Source organism: Rhamphochromis longiceps, linkage group LG1 (genome assembly GCF_057381845.1).
Source record: "Rhamphochromis longiceps isolate RC_006_pf linkage group LG1, R_longiceps_female_GT1.1, whole genome shotgun sequence".
NCBI lineage: Eukaryota > Metazoa > Chordata > Actinopteri > Cichliformes > Cichlidae > Rhamphochromis > Rhamphochromis longiceps.
In genome coordinates this window covers 19,415,281-19,442,849 of record NC_140557.1, presented here as the reverse complement: position 1 = coordinate 19,442,849, position 27,569 = coordinate 19,415,281, and the positions used below count along the sequence as shown (strand labels likewise).

The 27,569-nt window shown below is 40.0% G+C and overlaps 1 protein-coding gene and 1 long non-coding RNA gene across 3 annotated transcripts in view; one reads left to right on the top strand and one right to left on the bottom strand.

The window, feature by feature from the left end:
• The first annotated feature begins 136 nt into the window (after nt 1-136).
• LOC146678618 (uncharacterized) lies at nt 137-925 on the top strand. The gene is made up of 3 exons (XR_014912383.1): nt 137-187; nt 261-466; nt 546-925. It is a non-coding gene; the product is annotated as an uncharacterized LOC146678618 (long non-coding RNA).
• Nucleotides 926-6,106: 5,181 nt separating this feature from the next.
• Nucleotides 6,107-27,569, bottom strand: part of cgnl1 (cingulin-like 1) — a 34,766-nt gene continuing 13,303 nt past the window's right edge. Inside the window, exons 9-19 of one of the 2 annotated variants that reach the window (XM_085401606.1) lie at nt 19,567-19,773; nt 19,344-19,448; nt 19,107-19,259; nt 18,250-18,420; nt 13,992-14,153; nt 13,713-13,802; nt 9,646-9,729; nt 9,330-9,454; nt 8,906-9,014; nt 8,557-8,720; nt 6,108-7,927 (exon numbers count right to left, since the gene is read on the bottom strand). In XM_085401606.1, the coding sequence (XP_085257732.1) occupies nt 7,777-7,927; nt 8,557-8,720; nt 8,906-9,014; nt 9,330-9,454; nt 9,646-9,729; nt 13,713-13,802; nt 13,992-14,153; nt 18,250-18,420; nt 19,107-19,259; nt 19,344-19,448; nt 19,567-19,773 (1,521 nt within the window). In that variant the 3' untranslated portion in view covers nt 6,108-7,776. Of the gene's footprint in view, nt 7,928-8,556; nt 8,721-8,905; nt 9,015-9,329; nt 9,455-9,645; nt 9,730-13,712; nt 13,803-13,991; nt 14,154-18,249; nt 18,421-19,106; nt 19,260-19,343; nt 19,449-19,566; nt 19,774-27,569 lie in introns of both variants that reach the window. The other variant, XM_085401614.1, reaches the window with a different exon arrangement.

Sequence of the window (27,569 nt, the reverse complement as noted above, 5' to 3'; positions counted from 1 at the left end):
AGCATATTGTCATGGTCTACGGTGGGTGGCTGGAGTTTCCATTAGGCTCCTGAACTGACCTGGGATCCGCCCCTGGGCAGGGCCAACTCCAGCTCCTGCACACCTGGAGCCTATTGCAGGCAATCAAGCCAGAGGGATTTAAACCACACATCGATGTTCACTCACTGCCAGTTTGTCATCAACCCATGTTGGTAACAGGTCTTGTGTTTCAAATTCTCGCTGTGATTTATCTTACTAACAAAGACTCTTTTGTACTACAGTTGCTGTACCCACCCTGGCTCACTCCACCTCCGGACTCGGGATACCTAGTGATCATTTTGGAAATCCCTCTGTGCCTCACCTGCCTGCCCTCCTGCCATCACACTCCATCTGGAGCCCCGGATCTCAGGTCAGCCTTTCCATGCCACTCAGCCTCCCCTGGATCTTCATCATCCCCCTCTCAAACACTCCAGGTCCCTAACTGCAAGTAAGAATTGCTGCTCTTATATTGGCCACTTCTGAGCTGCCTTCACTACCTGCCTAACTCCTATATCCTCTCCCCTCAGTGTGACTGTTCCCCACTCAGCTCCGTTCCACTTCTCAGGCCTCGTTCCCTCGCCCTAGCCACGTTCCCCTGGGCACGCCACACCAAGGCTCCACGTCTCGTCATTTTCTGTCTTTGCCACGTTTCCCTTTTTTTTTCCCCCTTGCACTTAACCGTAATAAACTGTTAAATCATCTACTGTCTCCGCTCTGGGTTTCTGCACCTGAGTCCTATTCAGTACCGGCCATCCGTCGCCGTGACACATATGTTCTTACCTAGCTTTCCTTTCCTGGCCATGTTTTCCTTGCATCCCCGATTGTTGCCATTTGTTTTATGTTGTTCTGAGCTTTGTTCCCTACCTCTCTGTGTATAAACGGTCCTGCTGTATGATCAACCCTTTATGTATAAATAGTCCTGATGTCAAATAAATAACTTTCTGTGTATAAATAGGCCTATCTTCCATCTTGTGTCAGTTTGACCATGGATCTCGTCCTGTATCGAGTCCTCAGTCCCACACTTCATCATTCCCTGACAGCTGCAGCAGCAACTTTACAACTGTTGACAGACAAATGCTGCATCTGTGATGAAATGACATGGTTTCACAACGCCATGATGTTTTTAGAAATGTGAAGCAAGCAGGTGTTGCTGTTGGAGTTCAGTCACCCAGCATTAATGAACTTTAGGCCACTGCTTTTGAGGTAATCATATTTCCATTTCACGTCACTTCCTAGCAAAAAATTTACTTTTAACTCCAGGAGAGTAATCAGACAGCCAGTGCACGAAATACTTCACATTTGCTAAACTTCGAACACTGAAATTTGCAAAGTAATGCACAGGTTTTATTAATAAAAACTCACATTCACTGATAATGCTGGTGTGCTAATTTGATGTCACCTGATTTCGCATGACCTGGAATGGAGTTTAAGCTGTTTTTGTTTTACAAAGTAATATATATGTATACTGAGAGATTAGTACAATGTTGAGCCTTGATAATTGTTCCTGAGGCGGCCATCTAACCTGTTGGGCGTTTATTCTTTCAGATGGAAAACAAACAAAACACTCCTGTTGTGACACAGCGTTAGATGTTTTCCCAGCCTCTGTGCCGTAAATAAAGGACAAGACATTTACAACTGTCCTTTGAGGCTTTAGCCTTTATAGCCGGCCATCAAGTTTTGATAACCCACCTATTCATTGATCTAATGTCAAGAATCAATTATCTTGTTTATAGTTCTGTGACTGACTCCACTTGATAATGATGATTGATGACGATGTGATCGTTTAATAATTAGATAGAAAACAAACAGAGAAAACTAATCTGACACCAATCTGGTGATCTCATATATATCTCAGACTACTGTTAATGAAATATTACATCATTACACAGTGAGAAGTAACTCTGTGCACTTACTGGGGTAGTTTTGAGGTATTTTGAGGTATGGGTACATTTTAGATTAGGGGTTTCTATGTGAAACAAATGATGACATTCACATCCGTGTACAAAATAGCTCTACACTGGTGTGACACAATGTTCAGTAATAACAGGTAATAGCGCAATATGTATTATCAAATTATGTACAATTAATAATAATCTAATACCCTCAAAGCTCCTGTCAGCAGGAGCTTTGAGGGTATCAGATTATATTATTTTGAGGCTGCAGGTAAAGAGTGTGAATAGTTCCTTCACTGTAGGCAGTGCTGGAAACACCCTGAGACCCTGAGAGCAGGTTTGTCCTGCTGCACTGTAACATTCAGCGCCTGAGGCATCCACAGGATGTTTGTTTAGTGTCTCTGAGTGATGTTACTGCTGCTGATCAACACAGAAAAAACACAATACAACTCTGTGGGTGTTGGTTTAAAAATACACATTGAATTAGTCACAATAATTTAAAGTGACGTATTATTCTCTTCCTTCTTGCTTCCCTGTTGCTAACACATATCTAATCAGCCAATCACATGGCAGCAATTCAGTGCATTTGGACATATAGTATCAGAATGCGGATTAAAAAGGTGATTTAAGTGACTTTGAACGTGCTGTAGTTGTTTGTGCCAGATGGGCTGGTATGAATATTTCACAAACTGCTGATCTTCCGGGATTTTCCCACACAGCCATCTCAACAGTTTCCAGAGAATCTTGATGAAAACAGAAAATATCCAATTAGTTTCAGTTCTCTGGCTTGTTGATGTCAGAGGTCAGAGCGGCCAGACTGCTCTGAGCTGATAGGAATTCAGCAGTAACTCAAATACAACAAAGGTATGCAGAAGAGCACCTCTGCATCAACACACCAAATCTTCAAGCAGAAGACCACACCAGGTACCTGTCAACTAGGAATGATAAACTGAGGCTTCAATTAACACGTGTTCATCAGCATTGGGCAATAGCAGACTGAAAAAATGTTTCCTGGTCTGACAAGTTTCAATTTTGAGAGATGAGTTTCATATGCTACAACATTCAGATGGTATGGTCAGAATTTTGAGTAAACAACATGACACCCTGCCTTGTATCAACAGTTCTGGTGTAAGAGTGCGGGATATTGTCTTGGCTCACTTTAATGGAGCATCATGTAAACACCACAGCCTGCCTGAGAATGGTTGCTGACCATCTCCATCCCTTTATGACCACAGTGTACTCTTCTTCTGGTGGCAACACCCAGCACGATAACACACCATGTCACAAAGTTCAAATCACCTCAAACTGAGTTCTTGAACATGACAAAGAGTTCCCTGTACTTAAATGGCCTGGACCAGTGAATCTATGCCAAGGAGAATTACAGCAGTCCTGAAGGCAAAGGGGAACTAGTGAGGTGTACCCAATAAAGTGGCTGGCATATTAGACATAACCAAAAATACTCACCAAATCTGAAACACACGTTTCTTGGACTGAGTGTGCAACATAGAAGTCACAACATTAGCCAGGTAACCTATTAAAAACGTTCCACACTGGAGAGGTGCAGTTTAATGATGCCGAGAGGTCACTTGTTAATCAACATGACCACGCCTGTAGCCCTGCAGGTGGATGAGCTACAAAGAAAATCACTCACATGCTTTTGATGTTTGGGTTTCTCTACATTGCAGCTCTAGCGGCACCTCTAGCGGCAGCTAGAGTAACTGCAGTTTTTCATACAGAATATCTATATGCAGCAAATAAGTGTAATTTCTCATAAACCCTGGATATTAATAATCAAGTTGAAAGCAATAAATTAGAAATAAAGAAATAAATCAGCATAAGCGAGCATACAAGCGGAAAAAGTGATGGAGCAGAGAAGCAGGAATCCCATTTAATTCCTATTCACCACTGAATTTTTCTCATATTTAGTTAATCTGGTTGAATTTTAGGTAACTGCATTGGTTTTGCTCCTAACCAAAACCTTATCAGGAAAAAGTGAAATATGAACTCTGCTATATTTTCCACCTCTAGGGGGCAGCATGGCACTGTGACAGTTCTGGGTCCAGCTTTCTGTCAGACTTGTAAAACTTGAAAGGGAAGCCGTGAAACGGTGAGCTCCGTGTGAAATAGATTGCCTTCTCAAAATTTATAGCTTCGTGTCACAAAACAGCCACAGTTCACCTCCAGGACATCCCTCTGTGCCTCCTGCCTGCTCTGCAGCCGCTCCTGCTGAAACCAGTGAAGCACATGAAGGAATCCCAGGAATGATCACCTTGTTAGGCATACACAACTTTCCCCCCTAAGCCTTGCAGCCTGCGGGCCCTATTAGTTTGCTGCTTGGCTTAACACAGGAGAGAGAGATAATACTGTGGCACTTGAGGAGGTTGATTTGTTTGTCCCACAAAGAAAAGCAGCAAACTAAGGTCGTGCCCTGCCAACAATAGCCAGTCAGCCAACGAGGATAAGAAAGCTCCATCTATTCAACTCCTTTTAGTGCTGTGGTCAGCCCCAAGTGGCAAGAACGTTTTCAATCTGAGTCCTCTACAAAATAAAAGCACTAAAAAAGAGATTAAAGAAGGTTTAATGTGAGTTTTAAACAAGAAAAAAAAAAACAAATTTAAATGTCAAAATGAGAACAGTTCTCTGCATAATGTTTGAATAAAATAAAATACAATAAAGAGGACTTTTAGCTCTGTGCTCCTGCTCCGTGCCAGGACTCTTTTTTTATTACCCCAGAGACTGAAGGAGGTCAAACCTGTGCTCTGAAACTTGATCTGGGCCAAACATGGGCTGCATTTGCTCCATACATTCCAGCAGGAAAAATATTGACCCGCTGAGAACGAAATTAAAGATAGAGCCTCTGTTGACACAGCTGCTTTGACCCTGCACAGATTTTACCCGAGCACGAGGGAAGTCAGCGGCGATCATTACACAGCAGACTGATCAAATCGTCTCAGCCTCATCCAGGGGTTTCAGCGCATTTACTCAAATACTGCAGGACATGCAGTCGGTGGTTTGATTTACTCGACTGTTCATATTTTCCTTTTTTAATTATATATTTTAACATGTCAGACAAACAGATGACTTTATCTGATTGCTCAGGTTGCTTGCATCTTGCGTCATGCAAAACTCCTTCAGGTAGTTTTCTTTTTCACAAGGTTCATGATTATTTTTCTTTTGTTGTTTTACAGCTGTCATTCATGTCTAGAGTTTTTTGATACAAGGTGATTTATGCCAGGGCATAGTCGGTAAAAATTCAGGTCATCAAAATATTCTGAAGAAGATCCTCCTGAGTATTTCTCATAGATCAGTGCTCTGTGCAGTCCAGGGGGAATTAAGAGGGTAAGTAGCAGCCAGATGCTGATCATCAAATGCAGTGATTAACTGATCATCAGCCAGTGTGAGCACCTCTATAAAAACAGATGTTTTGGCAGCTTGTTGGCGTGGAGCTTTCAGAAGTGGGTTAATACAATGCCCTGGAGAAAAGATGTTGGCAATGATCTTAAAGAAGCAAATGTTGCTGACCGTAAATCTGGGAAACGGAGGGCATTTCTAAAGAATTTGAAGTCTATCATTCTACACGGACAAGAATTATGCACAAGTGGAAAACATTCAAGACATTTGCCAAAACTACAAAAAAAAGAGTTGCATATCAGACTCTATGCATCTCAGTTAGCATATTAAATGTTAAAGTTTACGACTGTAGAATTGGAAAAAGATGGCTTGTTTGGAACGGTTGCTTGGAGAAAGCCTCTTCTCTTAAAAAGAACATAGCACAGCTTATGTTTGCAAAGTTAAATTTGAACAAACCAGAAAACCTCTGGACAGATGAGACCAAAGAGAAACTAAACACAGTATATCAGCACAAACACCTCAATAATAGCCGTCAAGCACGGTGGTGGAAGGGTGATGATTTGGACTCGTTTTGTAGTCATGGGACCTGGACACCGTACAGTCAGAGCGGACCATGAGCTCCATGTGAGGCCATCTGTCCAGCAGACAAAGCCTGACTGAAATCAGGTCATGCAACAGGACAATGATCCCAAGAACAGCAGAAGATCTACAAGAGAATGGTTAAAACAGAATGAAGGTGCTGCCAAAACCTTCCTATTCTTAGAAACGCATTTATTCTGGAGTATTAAATGCTCCTCTTCTCAAACATTTTACAGTGTAGATATCATTTATGGATGCAATTTGCACTACTTGCTTGCATTGTGTTATCACTGTTGTACATGTAAATTTTTTCACCCCACAGTATCAGGCCCTTACTAAGCACATGTGGCACTTTATTGTAAACTGCAGTTTTTTATTCTTTTCCTTCAGCTAGTATCTAAAATGGGGTTTTTTTTAAGCTTCATTGTGCAAGATGACAGTGTACTTTTTAAACAAACGGGGCAAGTTTCTGTGTGAAATATAAAACCTAGAAACATTCACCACCACAGCTATGGCACAGTGAAGACCAGCCCAATTTCCATATCTGAACCCTCGAGTGCACTTAGACTGAAAGGAGGGGGAGAAGTTTGAACTAGAAACTTAAACTTAAAAAGAACATGATGCACAAAATATTCTTTAAAAAAAATGTCTAAAAGAAAGAAAGTCTTGAGAGGAATAGTTGTCAGGAGATCTGCACCAAGCAAAAAACAGGTGAGAGTAACTGAAATGAAGTTTATTTTAGCCTCAGCAGGATTTAAGTGTACAGAGAGGTAGTGGCAGGAATTTGTCTCGCTCATCCACTCTCCAACTCACAGAGTGCAAATCATCACAGTGCAGCAAAATATTGATTGTCAGTTTATCTGAAGAAATTCCCTGATTCGGTCCAAGGAGGACCCATAAGGTCCTCACGTGGTCCTTACAGGCACTGCTGATGTACACAGCGGGCACAGCTCATCACAGACAGGTAAGAGTTTAAACATGTTTTAAATCAAAGCGTTTCCAGTATAAAACAGCTTTAATGTGTGCAGCTTTGTTCGGAGATGCTAGAAAAATCACGTTAAGACAGAAAAGCATCTTCCAGAAGATGTGTGAGTAACACTGTGATGTCACTAATATCAAAAGAAACCTGCATGATGAATGGTGATTACAAACTTGTAATTTTACTGCTCATTAGATTATATAAAACTGTATAAAAATGAATGTGTACAAAGTCCCTCATTTACTGTTCCCTAAAAAACAAAAAAAACAAAAACAAAAACACAAACACAAAACCTCTTACTGAGAGGAGATTTTGTATTTATAGCTACAAATAACTTAAAAAAAACATCCTGGCACATTTCACTTCATATACCCTTGATTTCCAATCATTAAAATAAAAATAAAAAAAAATTTAAAAAAAAGGAAATATTTTGCATTTAACTCAATGATAAAAAATAAAATGTATATTCAGATACTGTGTGTAAATGTGACCTATTAGATTAAAAAGGAAGGGGTCAAAACTGGATATCGGTTACAAAGACATTACAGGTTTCATTTGTTTACAATGCATTCAATGCTGGAATAATCATTGACAAGCATGTTTAACCCATTAAAGGAAGATCCACTCAGAGTAGAAAGAAAAATGTTGGAAGATGGGGCTTAACGCAGGAATATAAAATGAACATTTTAAAACCGTATTTACAAAAATTTTCACTGGACAGGACAAAACATCATTGCCTTTGTGATTTCACCAATTAATCAAAGAGCTGCTCTAATAATACTGAGTGAATTCATGGACGTTGAAGCTGCTGAAGTGAGGATTTTATTTATCTCACCTAGCTGGAAAGTCTTAATATTCACAGCTCAGTGTTTACAGGAGCACATGGCACAGCTCTCCAGCCGTTTGGTGTGACAGTGTTGCACATAAAGCAGCTTTACTTCCAGCCTCAGAGTTTGTTTATAAAGAAAAGGTCGATAAGAGGTTGTCCTGACTCGAAGAGCGCTTGTACCCCGAGGAAGAGCTGAAGTACGTCTCCCCATCGGTGCTGATGTCATCGTCTTCGTCGTCATCCAGATTGCTGAGCAGCGAAGCAGGCGAGTTCTTGCGTCTGAACAAACAAAAACAAACAAAACTATTAAGAGTGTTCTTGTTATAATGTGTGTGTTCTTTGACATTACTAGAGCAGCTCTGCATTATTTGCAGGCCCTAAATCCATCCTGAGTGTGAGCTCCTCCTCCTTGCACCTCATAAACTAAAGGTTTGAACAGGGACAAGGTGGAGCTTCTGTGAGATTATTACATTATGCATCTCTGTGTGACATCATAAAGATCTGAGAGCAGAAAAAACTGCCTGAAACACACCTCTGACTTGTACAAACACAAACTTCATTTTTAACAGGAGTGTTCACCATTGTTACTGTAGGTCTTTAAAAAATAAGCAAACGTAACCTGACCATCTACAAATTAAATTCCTACATCAGATTTTAATTTCTGACTTTCTAAGACCCTTCAATGACCTGCAGGAGCCCACCAACTTAACTCAAGTGGCATAATTATTTAATTAGTAACTGTAATCTAATTCATTTCAGATACAATAATGGTAAATGGTCTGATATTTATGTAGAGCGTGTGCAGTCTAAGTATTTTAAGCACTCTACTCTTGCCCAAAGGCACGTCAACATGCAGGAAGGAGCCCAAAAAGACCTCCAAGCTCAGCCTCCTGAGTTTGTGCTTTTACCTCAACTCGCTTCGCAGAGCTTTGAGCTGACTCTGGAGCTGCTCGTTGGCCTCCTGCTGCTCATCGAAGTCTCTCTGCAGCTTCTTCTTGCTGTGCTCAAGTCGGTCTATCTCCTCCTCGGCCTCGTCCATCTGTCTCTTCAGTGCCTTCAGACGCAGATTTAACTTCACGAAGGGGGAAAAGAAAAACATGTCTAGAGTTAAAAGAGTTCTACTAAGATCAAATTGTATTTTCTTTTTCTTTCTTTTTTTTATTTGCCTGATAAATTATTAGTCTTGACATTTGTCTAAGTCAGAGCAAAGAGAGTTTAATGACTGTTAGAGTGGGCATGAAGGTAAGGGTTACATACTTGGTCCTTTTGATCTTGCATTGATTGCTGTTCTTCCTCAACTTGCATCATCATCTCTTTTACCTTCCTCTCCAGCCTGCGGTTCACCAGCTGCATGTTAGCGCGCTCCCTGAAACACAGGCGATGCATCACTAAACATAAACATGAGCTAATAATTCAGACCAGCGTACATTTTATGACGCAAAGACCTACAAGCTGATCAAATTCTTTAATATGTTTGATCACACAGAGTCCGACGATCTCCCAGTGCAAACTAAACTATACATTTAGATAAGCTCCAACTTTCTGACTCTGTGTCCTAAATCCATGTGTTCAGGTATAAACTTTCATCTGAAGCTTTAAACTAAACTCTCACCGTTTCCTCTTACATCACCTCAACCACAGCACCCCTCAGCTCTATTCCCAGTTGGAGTTCCCATCTCACCTCTCCTCCGCCTCCAGCCTCTCCTCCAGCTCATGTATGCGTTCCTCCAGCTGAGGTACCTGGCCCTCTCTGTTGGACTTCTGGGAGCCTTCTAGATGACTCACTCTGGCCTTCAGATCCTTATTCTAGAGAGGGCAGGGAGAGAAAACCACTGATGTGTTTGACAAATGTATGTTTATACCATAATCATGTCTGTGTACAGATAATAAAATGATGGAAATGGACAAATCAAATGAATGTGATGAAAAGACAAATGAAATGAGTGTGTGTTTTGGACTGAGTCTGTAGCTGTTATCCTCCAGACAGGAGTGTGTACCTGTCTCTCCAGAGCAATCTTGTCACACTCCAGGTCCTGTCTGCTAGCCCTCTCCTGCAGGAGTTCATTCCTCATCTGCTCCACCTGTCAAGCCGAGTCCAGACACTGTCATCGCTACAGTCCCACACAGTCTGACAATAGTTATGATCAGACACTGACTCACAGCAGAAACCCACGTAACACCTACTGAGCCAAAATGCTAAACAATAGAAAAGTTAATGCTGTGTGAGCTCTGCTTAATTGGTGAGCAGGATTTCCTTGCTTGACTGCATTCCACCCTTTTATTGTGATTGTGATGCCAAACTGTCAGAGACACAAGGTTGTAGTACAAAAAAAAGACAAACCAAAAACCCCACAGGTAGCTGACAGTATGACGCAAGAGTCAAAACGTCCTGTATTCATAGAAACACAGAATGGCCTCTGTTTCATCTGAAATATCATCAAATCCCCTGATATTACTGACCGATAAAGGCATATTTTTTGCTTTGCAATAAGCTCCACTGCATTCACACCTTCTCGTTATCAGACACTTTCACTCAATCCACAGACCTGCTACTCTTCATTGTGATCTGGTGATCTTCGAATAAAGCAGAGTTTCTGTTTAAAGGATTGTCTGGTTTCCAGGTGCCTCTTCAGCTTGCTTGGCAACTTGTTGCTCTAACCTGACATCGAGCATTAGTTTCTTCTGTCAGTTTGTTTTCCTTTAAGAGGTGTTGTGTGGGTTACTCTACAACTTGGTGATAAGTTTCACATCATCAAAAATTGCATCTTCCTCTCTAACTCTGATGTGTGCCATTATGGTAAATTTATACGTCACTCATTTTTAGTGCAGCTCAACTAATATTTGGCTGCCACAAATCCCATGGCACACCTGGGCTCCCCTTGAGCCAAACCCACGTCATCTGAGATACACTGCTGTAAAGAATATGTCTGTGTGGGCTTTCAGATAGTACAGAAGGTATTAGTGTTTAACAAGTTGATAAGCGAGGATTAACTTAAATATAAAGCCAAAAGCAACAGCAAGGCAACTTAACTTACGGAAAACAACAGCAAAAGGAAACATTGATCCTGGATTTGTCCCCTGGAGACAAAATCCCCCTCCAACACTTATTTTAACCATTCGAACAAAGTAGTTTTGTTTGTATCGAGAATTTTAGTATTATAGCCAAGGGTTGAGATGCTGGACACAGATTCACCATTTCAACCATGTTCAGTTTTTATGCTAAGCTAAAGCCCCTTTCAAACTGCCAGCTTTAAATCAGCATTATGGTAACTTTTTGGTAAAAGTTGTTACCTGAACCTTATTCGGGTGGACCTAGAAACATTTTAACTGCAGGCAGACAAAAATGACAAATAGCTGCACACAAAATTAGGACTGTTCACATCTCTTATGTATCTTTGTGAGTTGCTCAGCTCACCAGAGAATGCCCTAAACAGCAATAACACACACATAATGATGTTTTATCTCATCAGCTGTTCCTAATTTGCAATAAGATTAAAACATTTGTCTATGATGCATTTTTCGTGTTCCCAATCGAGTAGAGCGATCTCACTTTCTGAGCCTCAGGGGCGGGGCAGCTGCAGCACACACACTCACACACTCTTGTGATGATGGGATCACAAGGAGTAAGAGATTTAAACAAATAAATGTGTTGTTTTCACTTAATTCAGCAGGGTGTATGATGCCAACCGTTGTTGCTAAAAATGCAGGTAAATGCTTGTATGGCAAATATCACTATTACTGTGGCACTCTCGCCATTGTTGTAACTATGTGTGAATAAACCTTTAACAAACATTAACATAAATGTCTGACTTGCAGAAGGTTGTTAAGAGGTTAGCAAAGACAGAGGTTTGCAAGTCATGCACCCTTTATGTGGAAAGGCCTTTTTGTTTAAAAAATATGTCATAAGTTATGAATCCTGTGTAAATCCATCAAACTCAATCCACAAAAGCACTAATGGTACCTCAGAGAACACAGTACTGGGTGTGAGACTTTAGAACATCTGACTGAGAGTTAAAGTAAGATGACTGTTTTTTGACAGTAGTCTGGTGGCTGTGATGAGTCCATGAGCACATCCTTACTCCCTGTTCAGCAGCACTGTCTGACAGCAGCTTGAGTGCTAAAAACTCTTCTAAATTGTTTGTATGCAGAAATAAAAAAATATATATATATATATATATATAAAAAATAAATCTCGCCACAATGAACAAACTTTAATGAATCTCAGTCTGTGACACATATATATGATTTTTTTTTTAAAGAAAGAGTTGTTTGTAAATGAATTTATTCATCATATTGATTCAACTTGTATTGTTTCTGTGTTTAATGCTGATATTATTAGATCTTACAAACACAGATATAAGACCTGTACAGATAATATCATCTGACACTGAAGAAAACAGCGATTAGCACAATTTCTAAAACTATTCCTTCAGTACTTCTGTCATCACACATCACCTCAGTGGATATTGGATCGACTCAGAGAGGCCTGACTGTTCAGTGATAACCTAGTTCAAAAGAAAAGGGGCGAATGAAAACTAATCAATACAGCAGTGATGGCTCTTTGTGAGAGGAGCTGAGAATTGGTGATATTTTATGCCAATTAGTGGGTGACAGTGGGCTGCTCTGATGAACGATGGCCCCTATAACTGGTGCACCCAGCACAGTGCTTGAGGGAGCTGAATCAGCAGACTGGAACATACAGCGAAACTAATCTGCTTTGTGAGAGACGGCAGGAGAGTAGAGGGGAGATTACTCTCATTTAGACAGGAGAGGAGCACCTGGTGCCAGGAGAGACGCAGGTGTTCTTCCTGCTGCCTCCGCTGCAACCGCACCAGCCCTCCACCCCATAGCCCTTCACCCACCTCTCTCTCCTCCCCACAGACATTTGAGCACATGCACCAGCACATACCCGCACGCACGCACGAACGCACACACACACACACACACTCTGCTGGCACTCAACCTATTCCACTCTTGCCGCACAAAGCTCGAGTGTTGCCTTGACAACCAACCTCAGCCTCATGCTGAACCAATGCCACTTTGTCACAATGCCACTCTTTCCTCTCTGCAAAGATTTTTTAAAAGGGGGGACCATTTATGCAGGTTTAAATACTCTAATGAATTGCACTGGGGCTCTCTTGATGTCGCTGCTCACTTTATTTAAAATTTTGGTTACAACTTCAAAATACGTGAAGGGAATTTGTCCCAAAGCCAAATCTTAAAAGCCCGCCTTTGGCCCCAATAGTTGTTAAAAAAAGAAAGGGAAAAAAAAAGAACTATCTGTGGCTCCATAGTTTTGTGGTATTTTTTTAAACTCCAGAGCCAGCTTCCTCCCTCTGATTATTAAGATCTCCCCTATGGACAAACAAGTGTTAAAAGTACATGCAATTTATCTAAATCTTACTTCACAGTGTCTCTGTCAGCAGTTTTATCACAGTGGAAGGAAAACTGGAGCGTTTGCTTGCAAGGACAGAAAAAAGAAAATCTGACTTCTAGCACAAGAATGAGATTTGTTCTCAAGCCAAAGTTACTGAAGCATAATTTCCAAGTGCACTCCACAACCTGAAAACTTGAGACATTTGGCAACTTGCATATTTTGGCTCAGGCGGTGCATTAAGAAGGGTCTTTTGTGGCTGATGCATGAAAATTGGATAGACACTCCTAGACCATGCTGGTGAGCTGCCAACCTGAATGATTATGCAATATCATCTTACAAAGCAATAACCCATCCACTTTATCCAGACCAGAAAGAAAGAGAGAATTTTTGAGTACTGATATTACATGTAAAGACACAGACACTTGAAAAAACCCATGAACCTGCACAAGAATCACACACATCAACTCTTTAAGGACACATCTGAGACCCGAAGCTGTTATATGGAGGTCAAATGTCCCTTTTCATTTAGAGATTAGTGGTTGCAATCATGATGTTAGAAATGGAAGACAAAGTGACAGGAGATCTAGAACTCATTTACAGGCTGACATAAAACAGAGACACGTCTGTGTGTGTACGGACAGGTGAACACTGATGATGAAAACGTGTTGAGTGTTGAGTGTGTTTCACCTGCTCTCTTCCTCGGTCTATCCTGTCCATCAGATTGTCTCCACTTTGACGCTCCTCTTCAAGGTTCATTTCCAGCTGAGCAATCCTCTCCTACAAAGTGAAGCAGTTACATCTTTATGAAGAGTGTGTTTTGCCATCACTGCTCTCTGTAAATCTTCATACAAAATTGTGCGAAATTAAGATTTGCCTTTAAAAAAACTTTTAAAATAAAAAATGTTGAAAGGATACTTCTGGTCTTTTGCAATAATGTAACAAAGCAGTCATTAGTAGCTTGTGTACCTCCATGAGTTTGACGTGTCTGGATTTTTCCTCTTTAGACAAGGCGTTTTTCTCAGCCTCAGCTTCAAGATCACGAACTCTTTTCTCTAGCGTATTCTCCTTGACCAAGGCCTCATCTCGCTCCCTCTGAGACTGTCGCACTTCCTCCTCCCGGCGCAACAACTAAAACCAGAAACATTTATATATTTCACTATGATCTTATGACATACATTTTATTTCTGGTCCTTGAACATTTGAGCACTTTTAAAATAGTGACATTATCTTTTTCAGCATCAACTCTAATCTTATCAAGTGTTAGTGCTGAAGTGATGAGCAACAGTTAGTTGCTGTTTAGCGATAGTATTAATATGATATAATATACACTCCCCTGGGTGACTAATGCATCCAGCACAGTAAGTGTTTCCCTCAGCTGCAGTGCCCCTCACAGCTGGAAAACTGCCCTCACTGCTTAATGCTAAGACTGGAAATTCATCATCTGCCCTCTTTTTACTCCCACAACAGATATTTGCCCATTAGTGTAAAATTGTTATGTGGTTATTCATGTAATGATCTGAGCAATACTTTAAGTACGGCACTGCACTGTTAGAAGTATAACTGGATAGTTGTGCATCTTTTATTGGATCTTATTTTTAAATTTATGCGATTACAAAATCTGTGGAGTAAAACCTCTAACTTCAGGCCGTCTTCATAGTCGGCTTGTAAAAAGAGATTTATACGTACAAGATGCTCACTCGATAATTCAAGTAAAGAAGGTGGATGTATGTAGCCTACACTTCATATGGTAGAGGACTATTGGAACGTTTGAGAACAGCTGGAAAATGTGGACTAAATGAAGCAGTCCAGGGCCCTATTTCAGGAAGCCGGTTTAGAAAACTCAGAGTGAAAAACGATACTCAGGGTTGAGTAACCCCGAACTGTCCAACTCGGAATATTCGGTTTCAGAAAGGCTGATAACAATTAGTTCAGTCAACGCGGAGTTGCTTTAACCCCAAGTTAAGCGCACGCACGAGGATACATAAAGCCCTGATTAGTGGAGCACAGATTAAGCGAGTCACCATGGAGACGGAGGGAAAGAAGGCGCGGTCAATGTATTTTACAGCGCTTGAGGCCGAAATTCTGATGGCAGCATATGCTGATAACATGCAAATTTTGCGGGAAAAAAGTAACACAGCATCAGCTGCAAAAGAAAGGGAGCATGCATGGCAAAACATAGCCGACAGAGTCAATGCGTGAGTGTTAATATAAACATTGATCTAGGGATTTCCACCCATATAACACATTATTTTATTATATTTTATTTTGTATTTTATACATTTTATTTTGTGATGTGATGTGAGCGCAGGTGCAACCCAACAGGCCCCAAACGTTCCTGGCAGCAAGTAAAAATGAAATATAAAAATATAGTCCAAACAGGTAAGGTGTAATTGTATTATGAGCCATAGTGCTTGGTCTGTTTGTCCTATGTAAATCAATTGCAGTTAGAGGCTACATTAATTTCCCCTCTGTAAGCACTTATTGAAATTATCTGAGCACATTACAAGTACATATTTGCTTACTCTGTATGCTCAAATGTGACCCGTTATAGCCAACAGAAAAAAAAAAGCGGAGGCCCGAAAAACAGGTGGGGGTCCTCCACCACCACCACTCACAGAGGCTGAGCAGTTGGCTTCCACATTTGTGATAATGTTGGCAGCATCACATATGATCTTCACAGTGCAGAGAACACAAATTAGCATCCATTACTATAATGAAATAATTTGTTAGTTTGAAATGCTACAGGGAACTATGTACCTGTACATTAATGCTGTGGAAAGACTTCCTGTTCACATAGTCTCCTTCATTTACTGAAGGAGCAATGATTGGAATGTGAGTGCCATCTATACAGCCAATCACGCCTGGGAACCGTGAGAATAAATGTGAAATTTAAGTAGTAGTTCAAGTATCACCACATCATAAATTAAGTTTTGGTCATCCTGCTACCTGCAATTTTGTGGAATCCCTCTTTGATAAATCTTGTGGGTCTATGACCGGGGAACACCACAAACGAGTACAGGAGACGTTTCAGTGCAACTGTAACATTCCTGACTGCCCGAAAGACGGTAGCCTTGGAAACGTGCTCAGCGTCACCAATATTATACAGAAAGCTCCCGTTTGCAAAAAACCGAAGTGCAATACAAATAATATGTACAGAACTGAGAGAATGTCCGCGATGTGTCACATGAGCAATATTAGGCCTGAGGATGTTATTCAAATAAATTATAGATTGTGCTGAAAAACGGTAACATTCACACAGAAAATCATCAGGAAATGATAAAATGTCCGAACGCGCTCTAATCACTCTCTCCCGGCGGAGAGCTCTGCGGAGAATTTGGGCTTCAACATCTACTGGCTCTTCAAGGAAGGGGCACGCCATGTCTGACACCTCCTACAGTCAGGTTTCCGACAAAGAGGCGGAGAAGGTCAGGGTTAGTTGAAGTAAACCTGCTAGGGGGCAGGTTAGCTTCACGGAGTGTGTCGTCATAGTAACTCACTCAGAATTAATCTAAACTCGCTTTGTGAAACCGAAAACCCAGAGTTTTCGTTAACTCAGGGTATACTTACTCAGAGTTTGCACTAAACCGGCTTTCTGAAACAGGGCCCAGAGCACTGAATTTCTTGGGAAAGGTAAGTGGAGGAGGAGGATGTGAATCAGCCAGCACAACTTTCACAACAATGATTTCACAGCGCTAACATCCTCCTCTTCCTGTGCACCAGCAGGATAAAGATATCATAGCATGGATGCTGACAGAAAAAAAAGGAAAAGCCTGGACACTGACCTTATCTTGACAAATGAACTCTGTTCACAACCACATTGTACATACAGACAGACATGCAATGTAGAGCTCCATGTTTGCCCAGATCAGCAAATCAGTAAAACTAAAGGCTGGCCTATTATACATGTGAAAAAAGCCTGCAACTAATGACTACAGGTTTCAGAGAACAGTTCACATAAAAAGGCCTGTCTTTTTTCTTCTTCTTTTTTGAAAGGCAGCCTCTTGTGGTTTCAAGAAAAAAAATTAAGGCAGAGTCTGCCAATACCTCTTTTTAAAGGTACCCGTGGAGTTTTCATTATAAACAGGCACTGCTTTGTTTACAGCATTAGAGCTCTGGGACACTGAGTGTATCCTTAAGGACTAGCAAGCATGTTTAATACATTTCCTACCTCAAGACCTATTAGCAAACAGCCATTTTTGAAATCAGCATTGTTTACAGTCATCATCTTTTCTTCCTGTACTGGCACATTAGTTCCAACAAGTTCTACCTCACTGTGCAGTCAGGAGAAATGTGTACAGAACCCTGTGAATGTTACTAAAGCAAACAACAAAAACAATATTCACTTTCCAGAACTAGATTTCATTACCTCTACATGGTACCACTGAGTATTCTTTTTGCTGTGTTTACACTTTTTCCACACATTCACTAATACAAGAAAGTGTCAAATTTTTATTCTCTCAAAAGGTTTAAACTCACTGCTAATCAGTTATATAAGCAGGGCTCGCGAAATCGCTAGCGTGACATCCCAGAGCTAGTGATATCTCCGGTCGGGCGACCAAAATCAATCTAGCGATCGGGCTAGCGATTTTGCTGGCCCTGATAATCATAACTTTACACACAATGTGTCTCACACAAATGATCTACCAGAATTGCAGATAAAACACAAAATCTTAGCCCAGTGATCTATGTACCATTATCTGCATTACTCACTGATGCTATACACAGTTTTTGCATCACACATTGTGACATTTCTCCAGGACCAAACTGTTTCAGAGGTCACCAAAAAGAAAATCTTAACTGCCCTACCTCCATAAATAAATATTTTATGTATAAATGAAACAACTTAAGGCAAGCTCATTTCAACATAAATGATTCTTTTTCATCAAAAACATTCTTCACATTCCAAAGAGCTGACAATGATAAACTGCACGACTAAAAACAATGCCAAGGGGTCACACACAAACAGAGCTTTTCTATTACTTGAATTGGCTAAATTCTTTCACTTTAATATTATGCTTTGGGTTTGAAAGGGCAGCGGGGAGCAGAAATACCTAAGTGCTGACATCACTCTCTGAAAGTAAAGATTGATGTTGGTAGGAGTGCTCAAACTGGCTGACTCAGAACAATAGCTCATAATGTGCTGGTCTGCATGGAATTGCTCAGATAGGCTGACTGATAACAGCCTTGATCTGGCCACTGTGTCATTTCTTCTTATTGTGTTTACCTCATTTTGTAGGGTTTTGGTAGTCACCAGGTACTTCTCCAACTCCTGTCCTCGCTCTTTGAGAAGCTTCTGCAGCTCGGCCAGCTCCCGGCGGTTCTTCTCCTTATAAATATCAATCTGCTCCTGAAGCTCGCGAGTGGACGACTGGGATGCCTCCACGATGTCATTCATCTGAAGGTGTGGTGACAGGGACGGAAGAGGCAAAAGAAAGCAAGATGTTATGAAAAAGTAGGGAATTTTAAAGATAATGATGTGGTTCAGATGCAAGTTTGATAGTATTTTATCATTTGTTTGCACATTGGACTGGACTCCTTTTATAGAGTTATTATATAACATGAACCATCTCAAAAAAATAATGTTCTTCTGGAAAGCTTCCTTTAAACAGGACCCTTTATACACCTTTTATTATTGAACCCTCAAGGTAGCTTTAGATGACTCGCAGTTCATAATAATCCACCTTAATCTAATACTGGGCCCTGATGCAGCCCATCACTTCATTCACTCTTCAAAACTATGGTTTTTAGCTATTAATCATGTGCCTGAGATGACTATACTAGGGATATCCATCGCTAAGATTAAGTAATTTGATGAGGACTGCATGTTAAGAATGAGTCAACATCGCTCTTCTAAATAAAAGTTTTTTTAATCAAAGTTTTCTTGGTTACTCTGCTTTAGTAATGAGTCTGGAAAATAATTTTTGTAACAAAGGTCAAACTGAATAAGCACACGGCCTCCATCTTGTTTGCATAACCTAAAATTCTATTCTCTGCATAACAAAAGCAGACATTCGGTGTGAAATTCATTCAGATCAGAGTGAATAAGTGAATTAGTGAATAAACAAACACTCAGAGACTCACCTCCTTCTGAAGTTTTTCCACTGTACGATCCAGCAGCCTCCTTTCATCCTCTATGTCATTCTTCATGCTCTTTAACTGCTCCTTCTGATTTCTCTCTTCTTGAAACCTCTCCTCCAAATCGTTGTGTTCATTGCTAAGTTTGGTGAAGTTTCTCTGCAGAATGACACAATAACAAATGTGTCAAGTTGTGCATTTGCAACTGTATTATCTAACACAGTGAAGTGTTACTAATCTTACTTGCACATCCTCAAGTCGGATGGTCAAAGCTCTGTTTGCACGTGACATCTCCTCTTCTTGCTCCGTAATTTCAGATAGAGATTCTTCAAGTTGCTTTTTCTCTCTCTGTTAAATGGACATTGTTGCATATGAGACTGTCATTTAGTATACATATAATGATGCTACAAATGACTGTGTAGAACAAAACTAATAATAGTTGAGACTCTGGAACTCCACCCCTTACCTCCAGTCGACCAACTTTATCCCCCAGCCTGCTCTCCTGCAGCTTGGCTTCGTCAATAATTCGGTTTAGTTTGGCCACCTCATTTTCCAGCTCCTGCGCCCGTCTGCGGAGTCTCTCGACTTCTTGAGTCAGACGTCCTGCTTGGCCCTCTGCTACACCCTTGGCTGCCTCCACTTCTGCCTTCTCTTGCACCACTGTGGCGCTGCTCTGCAGATCAGAACAAAACACAAGGCTTCAGTACAAAGGAAGCAGCAGTCTGTGACACTCAACAGAAAGTGGAATAATGAGGCATGATGGAACATTTGAGACCAACTCAAATACCTCATAACAGAAGCCATTTGTAATACTCAGTCCCCCAGTGGCCTTCCTGTAATTCTCTTACACCTTATAATAAACCACAATTGGAGGTAACTAAATCTGAGCTTTTATTAGCTTCTGCTGATTGAGGGTCAGCAGGCTAGCATTGCAGACCTGTTATGCTAGCCTGCTGGGTTAGCACTACACTACTACCAGGTATTAATACAGACTGTTGTGTGGTATATGTCTGCAGTTGTAACACAGATGAAGTTTCAGGTGCACCAGTCCTTTGAATTTGCCTTATGCCCAAATCTACTAATGCAAATCCTTTAACTCCTACATTTCAGGGTGGAGTAATGACACTAGTCAAGAACAAGCTCTAGCTGAAAACGTATTCCAAATTTTTCAATTCCCTTGAATCATATGCCTTCAAGATTGTAAATTTCTTTAATCAATGCCAGCATGTTTTTCTGACAGCTGAAAAACAATGATGTCAAACTCTTCAAATTCAAATTCAAATTCAAATTTTATTTGTCACGTACACAGTCATACACAGTACGATATGTAGTGAAATGCTTGGACAACTGCTCGTGACCTAAAGAAAACAAAAAAGGAAAAGGCTATGAATAAGATAGGAAATAAATATGAAAAATTAAAAAGGGTAAATTTAACTAGGAAGGAATAGAATATAAATTAAGGTTAAAAATGAAATAACTGTACAACACAAATTAGAATGAAGGGTAAATTTAACTGGGAAGAATAAGATAAAATATATAAATTAAAGTTGAAAATAAAATAACTGTACAACAAAATACACAATACACAATATAGAACTATATAAGAATGTATGAAGAAATCTAAATATAAATAAATATATACACAATAACAGCAGCTGTACAAGTATTAACCGGAAATGAAGAATATAGTGACCAGTGTTGTGCAAAAACAAAGTCCAGAAAGTCCAGTGTGTGTGTAAGAACCATATGTGTGGGTCAGTACTGTTGGAAGTAACTCTTGGAAGTGGAGCTAGAGCACATCTCGCACATCAACTCGTGTGCAAGTCGTTTTGTATTGTGTTGGTAAACTGTGTTCAGACTCAAAGATAAAACTGTTGTACAGATGGGAAAACACATGTATGCCAGTGTTTTGTCCAAGAGGATGAAAGCAAAATCAATAATGTAGTAGTAAAGAAATTGTTATTAATATCCATCCACAGGGTGGAGTGCTGTGCAGAAGAGAAGAAATGGGAGACACCCAGATATATATGTCAGTGCGCGAGGAGACAGAAACAAAGAAAACTGACTACAGTAGAACCACACAACAGATAACAACAGGTTTCAGTTGCGCTTACACCCTTCTACTGAATAACGTCAGCAGGCAACAGGCTTGTAAAGGTTTGTTTGGAAACAAAAATGTTTTTTGGTATGGAGGTGGAATGTAAGGAAACTGGTTTAGTAGTTTACAGCCTCAGTACAGCGAGGTATGCACGCATGTATGGCCGTGAACACAAAATTACAGAACAAAATCTGTAAACTCGATTTGTCACCATTTTAATATATGACAGAGGTGAAAGTGGTGAAACATTAAATACATAAAAGAAATGCTCAAGGTGGGAAAATATGCGAAAGGACTGCGATAGTACAATCATACGGGTCTTTCTGTGCAGGTCTTTGTTATGCATCACACACTCAGCTGATATCCAAGTATGACACTTCAGGTGTGTTTGTATGTGTGAGTGTACTAATGCACAAAAGCACACAAGGCCTTCTGTGTTTAAGAACCAACTGATTGAAAATGTGATCTAGCTGGTGAGACATAGATGAAAGGTAAAAATGTAAGAAAGCAAACAATGAAACCAAAAACTGGTTATTCATTCTCTGGCACTTTCTTACTGAAGAGCTACAAACACCTTCCACAGAAGCAGCATAATCACAGAAAGAGTGTCATGTAAAAATCTAATCTAACCTAATCTAATCTTTGAAAAAGATAAGGAAACAAACTGTTAGTAGATTTTAACTGCAACGCGGAAAAGTTTCCTTTTGTAAATTGTCAGACAATTTATTTACAATTTTTTTTAAAAAAGTTTTAAATGCCTAGTCACCTCCTGAATGCCCTTTCATGACTGATATAAAAGGTGCTTGTTGGTTAGCACATCTTTTCATCACCGTGTGTACAAAGAGGCACGTCCTGTATTAAATACGCGATGGGTGCCTCCCAGTTTCAGGCCAGTCAGACCTGTTTTCCGCTGTCACAACATAACCGCCCTCATCACCCACTCACTGGATAATTTAGTTTGGTCAGACGAGAAGAGCAAGAAGGTTCTGGATTTGAATCAACCAGCCGCCTGAGCCTTTGGGTGGAGTGTTTCTATGTTCTCCACATACCTGCAAAGGTTCCTGCCAGGTACCCTAGCTGCCTCCCACAGTCCAGACATGTCTGTTAGATTACTTGGCAAGTTTAAATTGGCCACTATGACTATGCATTGGCTTTGCAAGCCTGTCCAGGGTGTATCCCGCCTTTCACCGTATAACAGTCGGGATAAGCTCCAGCAACCCTATGATCCCCAACTGGATAAACACCAAGAACATGAATGGATGCCTGGATAGATGGATGAACCACAAAAAACATCTGCAGATTTTATAAAAAAAAAAAAAAAAAAAGAAAAGAAAAGGAATTTGCTTTTTATAACATAATACAATTTCTCACCAGCACAAACTGCAGCCTCAAAAGTGGCCAAGTTGAATCAACACCTGTCTCAGGAAATATGACATATAGTGCTATTTCCAGCTTCTGCCTTGGACTCTACTGCCATGGCTTTGTTATTTATATTGTACTGAGACTTGGTCTACTGGTTTTAGTTAAATCTTTGGTTGCATGTACCATCTGAAACTTAACATTTAAGAGCAACTTAGCTTTTGGCTCACAAGGATTCATCTACCTGCCTCCCTAGCCACCTATCCACATAATGTAAATGATAATAGTTCCCATTCTTTGCAGGGTGGATGTATCTTTATCAAATTCCATTACATTTTTCGCTTGATGTGCTTCCATAAACTGGCATCTGGTTGAATAAATAAATACTCAGTTTTTTGTGTAAGTTTAGGCTAAAATGTTTGAGATGATCAGATGTTCTGTGTCAAATTGTGTTACAGCAGCCCTCCAAATGCTGAAAACTAATTAAAAAGCTGACAAATCAGTTTTATAGACAACAAATGCTGGTAACCATCTTTATGACCACTTTCTAGGAAGATTAAACTCTATAATAAATGTGGATTTACCGATTAAATTACTGATTAAAGTGTGATTGTGTTGAGGGCAATAAACAAAGCTGTAACTACAGTAATAAAGGAATAACGTGTGGCATGATGGTGTCTGTGCTCCATTTCTGCATGTCCCACTTCCCACATTGGGTCACGTGTTAAAAACAAGAGCAAAGCCACCCAGCCAGAAGGAGAGAGACCCTTCTGCTGTCTGTGGGAAGAAGTGGGAGGGGATGCAGTGACACGATTAGTCAGTTTTTAATGAAAAGTTTCCCATCTGCATCGTTAATTTATTTTAAGTGACTTTAATAGACCTGCACTATAACACATTTATCTCACAATATCAGGAACACCTGTGAACTTAAGTGTTCATACTGCTAATAGAAAAATCTTTTTTTATTTGGCTCTTAGAGAAATACTGAATTTTAAATTTTAAATTTTAAATTTCTTCAGGGTTTTACTGCCTTAATTCTCTTGCTTTTCACTAGTACAAAAAGTTAATAATTTGTTAAAGCAGTATTAAAGTTTACCCAGCAATCACTAAAGGATTAACCTCACTTTATCAGCTATTATTTGTTTATTTTGTCTATTTATTATATTCATTTATCACCACTTCAACTTGTGACCAACAACACAAGCTGACTTCAGTGTATTAGTGAAATATCAAAGAAGAATACGTATTAAGATTATACTGCTGTTACACTTGTCCTTCTACCCTAAACTCAAAGATTGACTTGGGACCTCATGTGTACTCTAACTGTTTACCTAGAGTTGCACATTAACTAACTTTGTGCAGTCTTTGAAGCAACTCCAATGCTCAAGCGAAGCGAATACTTAGAAAGGTCGTTTGCTACAGTGAAATCTTGGCTTAGCTTTTCCTACCGACCTATTAACAAACTTCAGAAAAAGAGTAAAGAGTGAAATCCTCAAACAGCTAAAGTGCTGATCATGTCAGAGTAACTTCTATACATCACAGATGAATTTAAGATTATTTCATTGGATATAATGGATTATTTAGTACATTAACTTTCACCTAAAATGCTTGGGCAACAAGTAAACAAATCCAAAATGCAACTCTAATACATTCAAGGTACATGTTATTTTTAAATATTAGATTTACAGTAAACAGATAGAAAGGAAGCTTCTCCAAATAAAGACATTTTCCACACAGGGAGCTGCTAAAATGTCATCCTTTCTCCCCCTTCCTGATTCCTGGTGTTGTTCTTTGTGGGTTTTGTTTTCATTCGGGGGTTTCTTTTCTGCAACTTCAAGATTATAATTATAATGATTAATAGATGTACAAAGAACAAAATCCAAGAAAACCTATTCAGGTAGTACAAGTATATACAAAGAACACTACTGAAAGACTGTTTTCATCAAGGTGAGACTTTGATAAAGACTTTTTTTTTCCTTCCAAAGAACACAAAAATAATTTTACAAGAAGACAGAGAGTAGTGTTCTTCGGATACACTTGTACTGCATGATATTTAGCATGCTTTTCTTGGTTTTACTCTTTGCATAACCACCAGCCCTACTGAAAAGCACCTGTTAGAGCAGCCATTTGAGCCACATAGTGCTTTTTAAAATAATATTAACACATTTTAAAAGAAATGCATTACATATATAATATGTAAAAACAGCTTGGGCCTCAGCTAAGAATTCACCATTCAAAAATTATCACCTCCTCCATCTCCATCTGTGCAGGTACAACAACTGATTCAAGACAGGAAGCTAAGTCAGATGGAGCAGTGACCAAAACATTTTTGGCTTTCCCTTTAGATGAATTTGCAATAGAATATATTAACATTTCTTACCTTCCCAACTTTAGTCAAAACAGAGGTCAAAGGTATGCAAATCTGCTAAAATAAGCACTAAAGGCTACAGGAAGTCTTTTATACATTGTCAGTGCACAAAACACCAGAGGGAGTGTTTGATGTGTTATTTGCATTTATCGGCATGTCACTTGCTTATTCTAACTAATCCTGTTCTTGTCACTGTGGAGTTTAAGTTTTTGACAGCTAGATAGATGGAGTTCTTTGCGGTCCTTGTTGGAAAGGAACTACTACACACACATGACTTAAGAAAATAAAACTGCCCAAGGTCATGTAGAGCTCACCGCCTTTTCTGCATGATGTCAGATTATCTGAACTTAACCCTGATATCAGGAAATTAAACTTGAAAAACTTATTCGGGGAGTGCAGAAGCTGTGATTTGGTTCAACTACTCAAAGTATGTATTACAAACACAACAGCTATCTTTAATTTAAAAAACAGATACCTGACAGACACCCGAAACTAAGGTTAACTGCAACAGGAGACCTGTCATGTACTAATGAAAGAAAGGATTGAAGTACAAATTAAAATGTGAAACCTGAGAAGTACTAAAATCTCCTTGGGTAAAAGCGTAATCAAATATAGTCTTGTCCTCAGAGAAATGTGAGTGGAAACCAGCTTTTAAAACAGTCTCTGTGCAAGGCCCCTTTGCAAGGCCCCTTTGCAAGGACGTAACAACCAGACAAAATGGCACCAAATAAGTTCTATAAGAGGCACTGATGTTTCTTATTTAAGGAAAATTCAAAGCAAGACAAAGTACAGCTGAAGTAAAGCATTCTGAACCACTTTTTAATAAATAAATAAATTACAAAGCCTTTAACAAACAGTGGTAACACTGTTTGTTCACTCACAGACCACAGAGTGTCAGTAAAATCAGGTATCACAGTCCAGAATAAAGTTCAATCAAATGCTGAGCAGAAACAGAAAGAGACCAGAAAACTGCATATATTCTAGTTTTTTCAGGCCAAAGTTGACAGAAATGAAATAGAGCTATGAGTGAGAAAAGAAACACCCATAATACACATCCCACACAACAAGTCAATCCAGAGAATTTACAACAAACGCAGAGACCTCAGCCCACACATCAATTTACTATCACATTTAATTTCATGTGGCGAAGCAGCCTGCTGGCATTAATCCAAATACAAGATGCAAAAGTATGAAACAGGTTCAGATTCCTCTCTTTGTGGCCAAACCAAACAGAAAGCAGAACAACAAACATCTCTGCACATCTCAACAGGAGATGAGTGTTTTACTTGACTTCTGTGAGATGTTTTGGCAGATTGGGCTCCTGCAAAAACAATAAATACAAAAATCCAGGCCACTGCCTAGTTTTACACAAACCTGACCCATGTTTAGCTGTGCTGCAACATTTTCTGAACTGAACACCTGAGTGAGCTGCAGGATATTTAGTTCCTGGTTTTCATAGCTTTTAAAGTCATCAATCTATAAAGTTATCATCACAGCTCTTTGAAGACCAAGAAGTAAATCGCCTAATATTTCAACAAGATATAAACTGCTAATTCCTCGCCATCTCTGTCAAGATAATCATTTCCTTCCTTGCTTGCTGTCCTGCATCTCATGCCTCTTCTTCCCAGTCGCCTGGTAAATCAGCTCCCAAAGCTACGCTGGGAAATACAGAGCTATCATCAAACACACAGACTCATGCTGAAGTCTTTACTTTCAAAACAAGCCTGAGGGGGAACTCTTCTCTGAGCTACACAAGTTTGATGATCAGACAGAGAGACTTCAGTTCACACACTGGCAGAGATTACTGAAGAGGCAGGCTGAGATAGAGTACAGGCCAGAAAATGAACTGCATTTAGGTCCACATGAGATCACTGTGGAGTGTTGTGTGGAAACTGTGGAGTTAGGAAATGAAGAATACAGCATTTGGGATTGAGGTTAGAGATGAGAGCGTGATAACAATCTGGCTGTGTTACACACTGTGGTTTGGATCTGTAGGTGAAACATAACAAGAGCTGGAAATGATGCGATAAGCACAAGGCTCTGTCTTTACAGTTAGGAAGGGCTGAGACCTTTTAAAGCCTCTAACACTGAAAATATGGAGCACTGTAGTGACGGAGAAGCAACTGCAGCACCCTGAAGAGGAATAAATGAAAATATCTGAACCTCTCCCGCAGATCGGAGCAGGTACACTATAACAAAGCTGGAGCTGAGTAAAGAGGAGGTCTACAGGGTGCACATTCCCCACTCTAACCCTGGCATTCCTGGAAACGAACCCTAATCTCTACTCACCACACCTCATCTTTCTGCATTTTTCACATACTAGCACATGTCTAGTTCCCAATGAGTACATATCTTTAGTTACAGAACATTAAGAATGGTGCTAATGCTGGTTAAATAAGCGGTGGCTAATTTACATAAAACAATAAAACCAACGTTTTTCAGCCTAGATAAAATTCCATACATTTCATCTCATCAAAAACACAATGTAGCTTTTAAGTTGAGACACAAAGCAGCCCCCCACCCTTCTTTCACAGGGGTCAGCCTTGCATCCCCTCTCTTGCAGCATACTGACCCACTTATTCTGCATGTCCCAACCCCCGCTGCTTTTATTGTGTGAAACAAACTCATCATTCATCAGCAACTG